Here is a 14976-nt window from a genome sequence, read left to right as displayed (position 1 = left end):
TGTAAAATACAACGTTTTAAAACGAAGGGCTTCCCCTCTCATTTCACCAACTTTAAAAATAATAGGCCATGTTCTTTCTTACCATGGGTCCAAAGCAGCATGCTTTTTCCTTTATTCTGGTTTAGGGCACCAACACTAAAGAACATCCATATAGGTAAGCATATAAGCGTTAGCTCTCCTAATGCAGTGGTCATCAGCAAAACGGTGGTCACAGTCACTGGAAGTTACCACCATTGGTGCCCAGTTTGATAGGGAACGCGAAGTATGGTCTTCTCCATCACGTGTTACTTGCCAACTAATTTCAACCATCGACTAGGCAAAGCTAAAGACCACCAACAGGTCAGAAATGCAATTAAGTACAGGCCATCATGTAGCTGTCAAATGGCAATGATATTTGTTATACTCACATGGCTGAAGTGGCAACAAGAAACAAAGAATCTGTATCTCTAATCCAATTTCCTGATGTGTCCAACCACCACAATTTACCATTTTCTAATTAAGAATGAGAATGTCCCTAATACTTTTCTGCTGAATGCCTCCCTCAGAAGATTAAACACCAACTCCTCAAAAGTCTGTCATTGTTCCCTGCAGGCTGGGAATCTGCAGCAAATTTTAAGTCTCTATGTAGTCAAACAATTATTTTGTTTGAACATCAAAGAAAAAATATCCTTGGCAGAAAATCTTTTTTTTCCCCCAAGTCTCCTCCACATCTCCACCCCAAAATATAGTGGTCTGCAGTCAGACCTGGACATAAGACAAGCTCAGATCCTTCATAACCCTTTAACATATACACCATTAGAAAGAGCTATTAGTTTTCAAAGTAGTGGAAAGCATTAGTTTCCATACATGGAAAGCACCAAAATACTGAATATACAAATGTCAGTGCTTAATACACAGACCCACCCCACTGTAGTTCCCCTGCTTTGTGAAGCAAGAGTAGGTTTTACCACTACCAGTGGTATTTCTGCTGAAGCTTTGGAGATGTGATCCATGAAAACAAAAGTATTTCCCGTCATTGCAGGAAAGGCAATTTAAAAAAAAAAGCCAAGAATTATCACTCTCAAAATTACAATTTTACTTCTTAAAAAATAAAGACCTCTCTGAGAAGTAAATTACGTGAGCTCAGCATTATTTTCACTTCTTTGGATCCTTCTGTCCCAACTCGTGCATGGCATCACCAATCAGGAGTAATGTGAATAATGTATCTATGCAGACACATGCTGTCAAAACCCTTCACATACAGGTGTTTTGTTTTGGGGTTTTTTTTCTTACTTTTATAAAGATATATCTACATTATTTGCACATGAATTGCATATTACCAATTCAGGATGGCAAAGATTTGATATTACTGGAATTTTATGACAGTTTGAATCTCTGCCAAAGTAACACTCTCCTGCACTGTCTGTGTCACAAACACAATTGTTTCAGCACTATGAAACATGGAACTGACATCAGGAAACAACAGCCACCATCACGAGCGTATTTCCCTCCCACACTCTCTGCTTGCTACCTGAGCCAAGATAGTGATCTGTTGAAAATGTATTTTTTGAAATAAAACATAGTTAAACCCGTCTGCTTAGCAAACACGTATGCATAGCTGGCATCTGAAGGAACAAAAGTTTGATATTGGTCCAATATATATTTTTTACTTACCCTGCTTCTGTCATATTCCTTCCTTGAAGCTGCAAATAGCTGGGCATTGGATATGGCAATCCCACAGAATGGGAGATACATCTGCATCACCTAGTATCAAAAGAAACTCCCAGTCACTAAAAGCAACTGCAATTAGACACTCATGTTACTAGCAAAGAGACCTAAACTTATGTGACATGTCCCAGAAAGGTCTCGGCTCACTTGCTCTTCAGCAGAACACTAAACACAAAACAAAATGATCAAGGGCAAGGCACATAAAATGGGTGGAACAGAGATCGAATGGGTAGGTGTATTGGTTTTGGCTGGGATAGAGTTAATTTTCTTCATAGTAGCTAGTAAGGGGCTATGTTTTGGATTTGTGCTGGAAACAATGTTGATAATACAGAGATGCTTTCATTATTGCTGAGCAGTGCTTACACAGGGTCAAGGCCTTTTCTGCTTCTCACCCCACCCCACCAGCGAGGAGGCTGGAGGTGCACAAGAAGCTGGGAGGGGACACAGCTGGGACAGCTGACCCCAACTGACCAAAGGGATATTCCAGACCGTATGGCATCATGCTTAGCAGTATAAAGCTGGGGGAAGAAGGGTCCTCTGTAACTTGTTTGGAAAACTGCAGATTCTCAGGTTTATAAAATGGCTGCTGAAGACTACATTAAATTACTGTAGACACTACAGCTTCCCTAGAAAAGTATTCTTTACTTTTCTGGACTGCATTTTTATTCTAAGCTCAAGAAGCAAGCTTGAGTCACGTTCCTGCTGATTTCTAGAGGATGTAGATTTTGGAGAATATCAGCACAGTACAACACAGCACATTGATCCAAAACTATTAGAAAGCTGATTGTGTTCTCAATGAAGAAAAAAGACAAAAAAAAAAAAAACCAAAAAAACCCCCCAGAGGTTAAAGAAAATGCTTGAGAAACTGGGCCTTAATGCATCACCATACGTTAAGAAAGACCGGACAAGAGGGACTGGAAAATATTTTGAGGTGCGCAAGACTGCTTTAGGCTGGCTATGACTTCAGGCATCTGTTAGGCTGGCTGTGTGAAATGAATAAACTAGGCTAGTCAAATACATGAATACCTGTAGGACTGGCACTTTCACAAGGATGACAATGGATCAAAGTTCAGCATTTTTAAGCTACATATTGATAACAAGTCCGTAATGTGCTGCCACTGGTGAGTGGTTCCCAAGCTTAGGTCTGAGACATTAACTAAATTTTATAGGTGCTGAATAGCCTTAACATTGCAAAGCCAGTGAGAGTTGGGGTGCTCAGCTGTTTACAGAGCCAAAAGAATGCTGTAGAAGCTAAGCTTTCTCCTCCTTGGTCTGTCGACTGGGATATCCACTGTAAGCAATCCTTTCTGTGACAAGTTTTGGCATCAAGAAAGTGGCATTTGTCTTTGAAATTCCATTTAATTGGAAAATTACTGCTAACCCAGGGAAGCAGACTATTGAGACTTTTTGAGGAAAAAAACCAAGAATTGTAAGCATCCAGAAGAACTGAAACAGCAGCAACTGCTGTTCTACTTTATCTTCCTTAAACACTCCATTGGCTACATGGCTACTTAGCCTGAGTAATGAGTTTTCGAAAAGGATCTTCAGATCCTCTGAATGTTGTACCTTCGCAGCTGCCATTCTGTCAGAATAACTGCAGATTTTAAGGGTACACACAAATACACCTATAGTACTAATTTGCAAATGCTTTACTTTTGTTGTTTTCTCATCACGGTTGCCTCTAAAGGAAAATGACATACTTTAGACTCTACAAACATTCATCTTTTCAGAGAGGCAGCAATTAAACTAGCCAACTATCACAACAGATCTGCAGAAAGGAGTACACAAAATGAAAAATAAAGTAAGACTGTAACAAACCACTAAGAGGGACTAAATTTTTATGGTAAGAACTCAGAGAATTTTGCATATTTCAGTTTAGATTTTATTTCCAAAATAAAACAAAAAACCTATCTATATTTTCTTGTAATAGTACTAAATACCACAGCCACGTAAGAGATGCAGAGCAGAAAACCTTTAACCTGAGAAAAATCTGACCGTTAGTGCAATTATGAATATCATAGTGAGAATGGATGCATTTTTACTTAATAAAAATAAGTAAATACTACTATTTATTGCTCCCACAATGGAACCTCTATTCCCAAAAGTAATGTGACCCTGTGGCAATGGAAAGCATACAAGAAGTTTATGAACCTTCAGCCATCACAAAAACAGCTAGCAAAGATGTCTTTTTTGAAAGAAGAAAACACGATTTTGCAATATTGAAAAACACTGCTCTCTGGAACTCAACTTGCAAGGCACTGACTCTATATAGATATTAACATCCATATAACACTGGTCTATGAAATGTCAAGAGTCTGGAGAGCTGCTGACATCATTCTTTTCACCACTCATACTAACTGTGTAAGGTGCAGTACAACTAAGAAAGAGACACCAAGCTGTTGAAGATAATCAGTAGAAGAAATTAACAAATGTCCACAGCTATGAATTAAAAAAAAAAAACCAAACCAACAGTCAGGTAGAGAGGAACCACGCCGTGATAACAGATAAATCAATTATCCCTGTTTACCTAATAACAACTGACAAAACAAAAGCCTACTGTCATTCCTCTTCTGTACTTTCTGAATGGTAAGGGTGACTACTGCCTAAACTGCTTTTGGCAAATTGTAATACAGTACCAGCTAAACAAAGAATAAAGACATTTCTAATTGTAACTGAATTTTAAATAAGATTTTTTTAACCAAAATTGCAGAATAGAGTAGAAAGCAGTTATCACGTTCTGATTTCAAGTTATGCATTTAAATCTGCAGTACTCAAGGCTGCTTTACAAGCACCTCCACCATGTTGATGCTATGGCTGTTGACACTCCATACAAATATGGAGTAACATAACAGTCAACTCTTATCTGTCTGAGCCACATACTCTAAGGATCTGGTATTGTTATGCCAGATTTACCTCAGGGTTTTTCCCTCCAACAAGAATGCAAAGAGCTGAGAAAATGGCACATAACACCATAAGCTGGACATAGCCTTTTTTCCTCCTTTTATGTGATGGGTATATAATTACTAATCCTCTGGTGCTCCAAGGTAAAAACATATTGCATCACTGAACCATAATGCACTGTAATTCTATTTCAATTCCTGCTAATTCCTACTATTTCTCCTTAAATAGAAGGATATAAGTTACAATGAGCATAAAGCATGGTCCATATTTTGCTATCTTAATTCTCCAGCATGTATATGATTCAGTAATATAATATTGACTTTTGGTAACAGCAAATAAATCGGGCAGAAGACTAAATTGTATTGTAAGGACAGAGTATTGAAAGGTTGGTCACAGACACACTGTTAAGCAGCACAACAGATAAATGACATAGTTATTTTAATTTGCCTTGGTGAGACAAGATCTCAAGAAGGAGCTGTTTTCTTTTTCCCTGTCTACTGTTCTTCCCGCAGCAGTGAACAGGCCAGGACAGCTTGAGTCTACCAGCCAATGTCTGTACAGGTTTTACCAAATAGTTTTATTACACAGTGAAGCCAGCCTGATGCTGGAACTTGCAAAACAACCACTGACACCTGGCCCAAAGGTTGAGTATGCAACATGGAAAAACACCTAACATACCCTTCTGAAAGACATAAAATAATTTCCCTTTGCTATACTGAAGGCCATTTAAAAAAATTTTTTGAAGCAAAATGGAGTATATCTGAAAGAAAATTTCCTTCCACGTCCATTTTGAACTAATGACAGGGAAAGAGCCTGCAGATTTATTAAACAAAGCAATTTCCTAAGAAAGCAAATAGAATATAAAACCATCAAAAATACAGCTTTAACAGATATACCTCATTAGTTTATTTTGGCAAATAAGATCAGTTGTTATGATTCATCACGGTACTTTGTGGCACATTAACAAACAAATCAGTAAATATGTAATAGTATATTTTATAAAAATGATGTTCAGTCTGAATAATAAGTTAATCTAATGAACCTGCTGATATGTTGGAAGAGACTACTATTTTTTTTGTGTGTGAACTATAAAGCATTCAGATATAATTTTGTTAACCTACAGTTATTATATTGTGAATTACTTGAGCATTCAGGCTCCAGGTAACCTGACCCAGTTTCTCATACCTAACCCTCCAACAAGTACAGCATCCTTGGGTAGCAACTACACTCACCTCACAAATTCACAGCAGCATACAAAAGCTAAAAAGCTGTGCTCACTTACAAACTGTTCAATATTTTATCAGGGCAAGAAACCTTCTATGAAAAGAAGATGAAGTGATGGGCACCAGTTCAATATCTTATCCTCTTCATTTCTAAATTCTATTATTTCGTTATGGGTTTTTTTTGTGTCAGGAGTATTAAAACACAACTACCAAGGGATAAAAGGGATAAGTACTAGAAGCTTTAATATTCAATTATGCAACCACTTACATTGTCAGCTAGGTCCTGAAGATGATGTATCTTTTTTGCAAAACTACACCAGTAAGATCAAATGACTGCCCTGACAATAGTTCATTTTTCCTTCCCACAGAAGTATATATTCCCATTGCTTTAGTATCTCCACACATCTTCAAATTTGTATGCCCAAACTTAGACCTTTAAATCCACAATGAGAACTGAAGCAGCAGCTTGATATGGAAGCACAAAGCATTCCCAAATTCTGCAATGTTAACTGCTAGGACAAGAAAGCTGCAGACTGTGCTTGTTTCATTGTGGTTTGTTGTTGTTGGTTTCTTTTTTTTTATAGTACCAATTGTGAAATCCAGATGAAGCACACCAGTTCTCCCTCAGAATTTCAGAGGATGGTCTTCCATATGGTTTCCTCTTCATAATCACAATTTTATAGGCCAGAAGTTCCATAACTGGTTGCATAGTTGTCTGGGTACATCAGCATTTGGACACCTATACTACAGCATCACAATGTCTTGAGATGTGATACTCATTTTCCTTTCATCTGGCTTTTCATAGATGCTGAGACATAGTCAGAATACATAAGTTAGTAAGATGCTTATCAGTGTTCCTCTGAACTGCTAAAAATAAGTTAAGGGTTTCTCTCATGATCTGGGCTTGGGTTTCACAATAACTTCACACATGACAATTTTTTTTTTACCATCAGATACAGGCAGGAGGAAGCCTCTGGCCAAGCTCTTTCTGACAATGCCTGTCCTCAAGAGATACCACCTTTCCCTTCATCACACAGCCTGGGGACAATGGTCCTTACAGAACCTGCAAACTCTTCCCTTGCTACCCCAGAAAAGCCCCTGCTGGATCCTACTTTAGAAGTTCAAAAGGAAGCTGTTTTCTAGAATTGGGTGTCTCATGGGAAATAAGTTTTGAAATTTTCTCTTCAAAAGAAGGTGGTATAAAATCCTTTAGTTTCCTAGCCTCAGTGTTGTTTTACCCTCACAAATAGCACAAACTCTACATCAACCACAAAACAGTACAAAACACTACTTTTCTTACCCTATTTAGGAATATAGGTGTTCATTGCTGCAGATGTCAACGTATTTTGCTTTTTTTTGTTTAATGACAGGTAATGACATAGACAATGGAGCTGCATGCATGCAGACCTGATATGCAGAAAATTATTAGCTAATCATGAAAAATAGTCAGTACTGCAATGGCAGCACACTGCAGAGGTAAAATGCTAGCTTCACACTTGCTGGCTGGAAAGCAGCCCTGAGTTCAGCTTCAGCTAAATGCAATGACATTTACCCTGCCTCCCCCGCATGCGGTTTCACCTGCACTAAGCATCCTCAGAGAGCACCTGCTGCCATAACTATCTGATAGATTGTCGTGGTTTCAGCCCAACCACTAACAAAGGACCACGCAGCCGCTCGCTCACTCCTCCCGCCCCCCTCCGGTGGGATAGGGAGGAGACGGAGGAGGGAAAAGAAAAAAAAACTGGAACGTCGAGGGTTGAGACAAGGGCAGTTTACTGGGACAACACAAAAAAAAGTTACAACAACAACGGTACTAATGAAAGAATATACAAAAAGAGTGATGCACAGTGCAACTGCTCACCACCCGGAACCCGACGCTCCGCCACCGAAAGTCCCGAGCCCTCCCCCCAGCCCGCTCCCCATTTATATACTGAGGATGATGTCACATGGTATGGAATAGCTCATTGGCTAGTTCAGGTCCGCTGCCCCGGCTATGCCCCCCCCACCTCCCAGGTTCCTGAAAAAATTAACTCTATTCCAGCTGAACCCAGGACATTATCCACCCCTTATTCTATACCATCTACATCATGCCCAGATCTTACATTTTCCAATCAACTACTACCACTTTCCTTGTCTTATATATATATATGTATATGGACCCCCCTCCCCCCCCCCCCCCACACAAATAGTATTCCCTTAGTCGATGGGCTATCTCTCCAATGTGTCCATCAATTTTATTTAGTCCATGACTATGGGGCTCCATCTGTTGTAACAGTTCTTCAGGATAAGAGAGATGGTGTGAGGTGTTAGGTTGTTGTACGCTGCCTCTGGAACTTGTGGCTGGTACATTTGGTGCAACCCACACCCTTGGCCTGCAGGTTGAAGAGGCTGATCTCAAGGAAATTGCTGGGCACCAGTTCAAGTTCTATCACTGTTGTACTTGGCTCAGTTTCAAAGTCCATCCTTCAGTCATTTGGGTAATTCTTACAGTAATACCCTTGATATGGCATATAGACACTATAGATACAATGACATACATTGGCAGGTTATTTAGCAGTTAAATATCATACAGCCTAATTCACTGGCTATTCTCTCCCAAAATCAAATCTCCCTGAGGTACGCATCAAACTTCCCCATCCTTCTGCATCACCCACCAGGTGTACCCAGGTCCCTGAGCAAAAACAACCCCTTGGATGGGTTTGTCTCTGCTTGAGGGGGGACTAACCCAGACTGTCTTTCCTAACATACTTCTCATGCGCACTACAGGGACTTTATCCCCTTCGACAGTATGTGGAAGTCTTGATTGGGCAGGGCCAGCCCGATTGGCAGATCCTCTAGTATTAACTAACCAGGTGGCTTTTGTTAAATGTGTATCCCAATGTTTGAAAGTTCCACCCCCCATTGCTCTCAACGTAGTTTTCAGCAGTCCATTGTATCGTTCGATTTTTCCGGAGGCTGGTGCGTGATAAGGGATGTGATATACCCACACAATGCCATGCTCTTTGGCCCAGGTGTCTATGAGGTTGTTTCGGAAGTGAGTCCCATTGTCCGACTCGATTCTTTCTGGGGTGCCGTGTCGCCATAAAACTTTCTCTTCAAGGCCCAGGATAGTGTTCTGGGCAGTGGCATGGGACACAGGGTATGTTTCCAGCCATCCAGTGGTTGCTTCCACCATTGTAAGCACATGGCACTTGCCTTGGCGGGTTCGTGGGAGTGTGATATAGTCAATCTGCCAGGCCTCCCAGTGTTTATATTTCAGCCATCGCCCTCCACACGACAGGGGTTTTAACCGCTTGGCTTGCTTAATTGCAGCACATGTTTCACATTCATGGATAACCTGTGCGATAGTGCCCATGGTCAAGTCCACCCCTCGATCACGAGCCCATCTATATGTTGCATCTCTTCCCTGATGGCCTGAGGTATCATGGGCCCACTGAGCCATAAATAGCTCACCCCTATGTTGCCAGTCCAGGTCCACCTGAGACACTTCAATCTTGGTGGCCTGATCTGCCTGCTGGTTGTTTTGATGTTCTTCAGTGGCCCGACTCTTGGGTACATGAGCATCTACGTGACGTACCTTTACCACTAGCTTCTCTATCCGAACAGCAATATCTTGCCACAGCGCGGCAGCCCAGATGGGTTTACCTCTGCGCTGCCAGTTGCTCTTCTTCCATTGCTGTAGCCACTCCCATAGGGCATTTGCCACCATCCATGAGTCAGTATAGAGATAGAGCACTGGCCACTTCTCTCTTTCAGCAATGTCTAACGCTAGCTGGATGGCTTTCACTTCTGCAAACTGACTCGATACACCTTCTCCTTCAGCAGTTTCTGCGACTAGTCGTGTAGGACTCCATACAGCAGCCTTCCACCTCCGATGTTTTCCCACAATGCGACAGGACCCATCAGTGAACAGGGCATATTGCCTCTCATTTTCTGGCAGTTTATTATCCAGCGGGGCCTCTTCAGCCCGTGTCACCTCCTCCTCTGGCGACATTCCAAAATCTTTGCCTTCTGGCCAGTCCGTGATCACTTCCACAATTCCTGGGCGACTGGGGTTTCCTATGCGAGCTCGTTGTGTGATCAGTGCGGCCCACTTACTCCACGTGGCATCAGTTGCATGATGTGTAGAGGAGACTTTCCCTTTGAACATCCAGCCCAGCACTGGCAGTCGGGGTGCTAAGAGGAGCTGTGCTTCAGTACCAACCACTTCTGAGGCGGCTCGAACTCCTTCATATGCTGCCAATATCTCTTCTTCAGTTGGAGTATAGCGAGCCTCGGATCCTCTGTATCCCCGACTCCAAAACCCCAGGGGTCAGCCTCGGGTCTCCCCAGGTGCTTTCTGCCAGAGGCTCCAGGTAGGGCCATTCTCCCCAGCTGCACTATAGAGCACATTTTTAACATCTTGTCCTGCCCGGACTGGCCCAAGAGCTACTGCATGAACAATCTCCCGCTTAATTTGTTCAAAGGCTTGTCGTTGCTCAGGCCCCCATTTAAAATCATTCTTCTTCCGGGTAACTTGGTAGAGAGGACTTACAATTTGACTGTAATTTGGAATATGCATTCTCCAAAAACCCACAACACCTAAGAAAGCCTGTGTTTTCTTTTTATTAGTTGGTGGGGACATAGCTGCTATTTTGTTGATCACATCCATAGGGATGTGACGACGCCCGTCTTCCCATTTTACTCCTAAGAACTGGATCTCCTGTGCAGGTCCCTTGACCTTACTTTCTTTTATGGCAAAACCCGCCTTCAAAAGGATTTGGATTATTTTCTTCCCTTTCTCAAAAACTTCTTCTGCTGTGTTGCCCCATACAATGATGTCATCAATGTATTGCAGGTGTTCTGGAGCTTCACGTTTTTCCAGTGCAGCCTGGATCAGTCCATGGCAAATAGTGGGGCTGTGTTTCCACCCCCGGGGCAGTCGATTCCAGGTGTACTGGACGCCCCTCCAAGTGAAAGCAAACTGTGGCCTGCACTCCGCTGCCAAAGGAATGGAGAAAAATGCATTAGCAATGTCAATTGTGGCATACCACTTAGCTGCCTTTGATTCCAGTTCATATTGAAGATCTAACATATCTGGCACAGCAGCGCTCAGTGGTGGCATGACTTCATTCAGCCCACGATAATCTACTGTTAGTCTCCATTCCCCACTAGATTTCCGCACGGGCCATATGGGACTATTAAAAGGTGAGTGAGTCTTGCTGATCACTCCTTGGCTCTCCAATTGGCAAATCAGCTTATGGATGGGGATCAGGGAGTCTCGGTTGGTGCGATATTGCCGCCGGTGCACCGTCGTGGTAGCAATTGGCACGTGTTGTTCTTCAACCTTCAGCAACCCCACAACCAAAGGGTCTTGAGAGAGACCAGGCAGGGTAGACAGCTGTTCAATCTCCTCCGTCTCCAATGCAGCTATACCAAAGGCCCAACGGTACCCTTTTGGGTCCTTGAAATACCCCCTCCTGAGATAATCTGTACCAAGGATGCACGGGGCCTCTGGGCCAGTTGCAATGGGGTGTTTATGCCACTCATTCCCGGTTAGACTCATTTCAGCTTCCAATATGGTTAGCTCTTGGGATCCCCCTGTCACACCAGAGATACAGATGGGTTCTGCCCCTTTATAACTTGATGGCATTAGGGTGCATTGTGCACCAGTGTCTACTAGAGCCTTATATTCCTGTGGGTCGGACGTGCCAGGCCATCGAATCCACACTGTCCAGTAGAGTCGGTTGTCCCTTTCCTCCACTTGGCTGGAGGCAGGGCCCCTCTAATCCTGGTTAGAATATCCGTTACTTTTTGCACACATGAATCAGAAGTCCCTTCAAGAGGATCAGAAATGGCATCAGCCCATCTACTACATCTGGGGGACTGCTCATGGGAAACTGGAGCAGCAGCTTTCCAAGAAGAATCCTCTTTTCTGGTTGCTTTTTCTCTCAACTCCTGTACCTGTGCATCCAGGACTGAGGTAGGTTTTCCATCCCACTTCCTCATGTCCTCTCCGTGGTCACACAGGTAAAACCACAGGTTAGCCCATCATGTGTACTTTCTCTCTCCTCTCTCTTGGGCAGAGTGCTTACTCCCAATAGCTGCGATGCGGGCCTGTACAGGTGGGGAGGAGGACATATCCACTTTGAATTGCTGGAACTCTCGGGACAATTCCTCTACAGCTGAGACACAGACCCGTAGGGAGGAAGAGAGACTTCCTTCGTATTGCCGGAGTTGGACAGCCAATTCATCCACCCTTTGTCCATAGCCTTCTTTCCAGGACATTACTGCCAATGAGTTGGCATAGGTTGGTGGTGCACTTCGTAGAAACTTCCGCCACATCAGTTGTGTGCATTGGACTTCATCTGGATCTGTGGGTGACTGCGCATTTTCTGGATCATTATAAATCACCTCCAGCACAGCTAATTCCCTCAGGTACTGGATACCTCTCTCCATGGTGGTCCACTTGCCTTGGTGACATGTAACTTCATCCTTGAAGGGGTATCTTTCCTTTACACCTAACAGAAGTCACCTCCAGAGGCTGAGGACTTGTGTTTTTCTCCCAATCGCCTTGTCGATGCCCCCTTCCCTAGACAGAGATCCCAAACTGCTTGGCTTCCTTACCCTCTAATTCCACACTACTAGCCCCATTATCCCAGCATCGGAGCAGCCAGGTAACAATGTACTGACCTGGGTGGCGGCTAAAATCTTTTCGCATGTCACGCAACTCACTCAGGGATAGAGATCGGGTAATTATTTCAGGTTCTGCCTCTTCCTCCTGTTCTCGCGATGACCCTGGTTCATCTTCATCTCTCACTAAGCAAACTGATTTCTTTGTGTGTTTCTTTTTCTGTACAGGGGCGACTGATACTGGCACAGGTTGGTTCTCTGGTTTAGCTGCAGTATCTGTCTCCGGGGTTGGGGTAGCCACACTGCCTGTTGACGGGGTAGGGGTAGCCACGGTGCCTGTTGTCCTGTTTTTCATCTTTTCCCTCTTTTCCCCCTGAGGGTGCCGCCTAATATCAAGCAGTGTTTGGTAGATACTGGCCAGGGCCCAGCACAGCGCAGCGAGTTGTACGTCTTTGGAATAGCCACAGCATTTTTCTTTCAAATATTCTACCACTTCATGAGGGTTCTGTAGTTGTTCAGGAGTGAACTTCCAAGCCACTGGAGGTGAGAAGTTCTCTAGATACCTGCCCATATCCTCCCACATGCCGTGCCACCCATGAATATCCAGCTTTGGGGCAGATCTCTGGGTGGTACTCTTAAAGAGCCTTTTTGTAGCCCTAAACAAGACCTGAAACATATTCAGGAGGCATAGCACTAACAGCACACTGGCTTGCGCATCCCAAGGATATTCAAAATTCTCAAAAGCTGTTGTAATTAGTCGGAAGGAGAGAAGGGAGGCGAACAGACGGGGGGAAGTATCCCCCCCCAACTTCCCCATGGAGTGAGTGTAATTACCAATAAAATCCGATAGAAGGTGCCCGAAGTATGGAAATGATATCACTGCCTCATACAGATACCAGCTTAACCTCATGACCAGTGATGTAATCATTTCACAAGTCGACATTGCCCAGTACAGCAAAATGATAATCCCAATCACTCTCCCAGAGGTGAGAAACGTGACTACAGGCAATACATAGAGCACATAAGAACTTACAAAATGCCACCACGTAAACAAATGAATCAACATTGTGACTAACATCTATTTATCTAATATAAGAAATGCGTATGACAAATTTGTTTCAACACGTTCTGGCCAGATCTGTCGTTATCTCAACCCTTCCTGCCCCACGTTGGGCGCCAAAAAGGACTGTCGTGGTTTCAGCCCAGCCGGTAACAAAGGACCACGCAGCCGCTCGCTCACTCCTCCCGCCCCCCTCCGGTGGGATAGGGAGGAGACGGAGGAGGGAAAAGAAAAAAAACTGGAACCTCGAGGGTTGAGATAAGGGCAGTTTACTGGGACAACACAAAAAAAAGGTTACAACAACAACAACGGTACTAATGAAAGAATATACAGAAAAAAAAGTGATGCACAGTGCAACCGCTCACCACCCGGAACCCGACGCTCTACCACCGAAAGTCCCGAGCCCTCCCCCCGGCCCGCTCCCCATTTATATACTGAGGATGATGTCACATGGTATGGAATAGCTCCTTGGCTAGTTCAGGTCGGCTGCCCCGGCTATGCCCCCCCCACCTCCCAGGTTCCTGAAAAAATTAACTCTATCCCAGCTGAACCCAGGACATAGATATAGTCTAACTCACAGCTTCTGATATACTCCAAGCATCCCCCTACCTGTGGTCACAAAAGAAAACAATTTTGGTGTCTGATGGAAGAAAGAAGCCTCCCAGTAAGGCTTGCATACCCAATCTGGCACAAACTCCAGGTTAAGCTTTCAGCAAATGCTTGACTGGTTCAACTATTTTCTTTAGCGGCCACAGGAGCCAATTCTCTTTACACAGCTTGCTTGGTAAGCCTGTGGGGGAAGGGCTTCCTAGAAAGAGAAAAAAAGTCCTTTTAAAGCAAATGTTTTTCTTATAAATGTTTTGTGGACATACTTAAAACCAAGTTAGGGAAGCCAGCTGCCCTTTGAAACACTTCCTAAACTGTTAAAAACAGGTTCAGAGAATGAAATATTCTACTGAATTCTGAAAATGATAAACCAAAATCAATTGCAAAATGGTTAAGCACAAACATTCATCCAAACACCATTACCTTCTGCCAGCTGTCCAGTGTCTGGCTATCCATGCCTCTGATAAAATCTGATTGTCACCCAGGTTTGCAAATCTAAGAAATATTTTCCAAAAATATTTTTCCACCGCAAGCATGGACAGAACAATTGCTTGGTGGAGACACCCCGTGAATTATGGGCATAGAAATAGGGCACATAGCTCCCACTTATACCAGTGAACCTGCAGAGGCTCCTGGGCCAATTTTCTATTGCCTGTGATGACTATTTTTTTCTTTTTTTTAAGTTTCCATTTGCATATGGTTATTACTTATGCAGTACCATAAAAATGCCCTAATGCTTGCAAACATATGGCAGCATCTCTGTCCTATAAAGCTCACTATCTGTGGAAGCTTTTGGTGCTGTAAACAGCCTGAAAAGGACCACAGGCGCATTTCTTCAGCACTGACAATGTGTTTGCTTGCCTCATA

The 14976-nt window shown here is 43.3% G+C and overlaps 1 protein-coding gene across 4 annotated transcripts in view; it reads right to left on the bottom strand.

Moving 5' to 3' along the window:
* The window catches only part of PDE11A (phosphodiesterase 11A), a 164855-nt gene that overhangs the window by 81476 nt on the left and 68403 nt on the right, over nucleotides 1-14976 (bottom strand). For all 4 annotated transcript variants that reach the window (XM_052792292.1, XM_052792289.1, XM_052792288.1 and 1 more), the window contains exon 3: nucleotides 1654-1743. In XM_052792292.1, the coding sequence (XP_052648252.1) occupies nucleotides 1654-1743 (90 nt within the window). The remainder of the gene's footprint in view (nucleotides 1-1653; nucleotides 1744-14976) is intronic.

Source organism: Harpia harpyja, chromosome 7, assembly GCF_026419915.1.
Source record: "Harpia harpyja isolate bHarHar1 chromosome 7, bHarHar1 primary haplotype, whole genome shotgun sequence".
In the NCBI taxonomy this organism is placed as follows: Eukaryota; Metazoa; Chordata; class Aves; order Accipitriformes; family Accipitridae; genus Harpia; species Harpia harpyja.
Note: the sequence above shows the minus strand (reverse complement) of the source record. Positions and strands in the feature narration are given on the sequence as shown.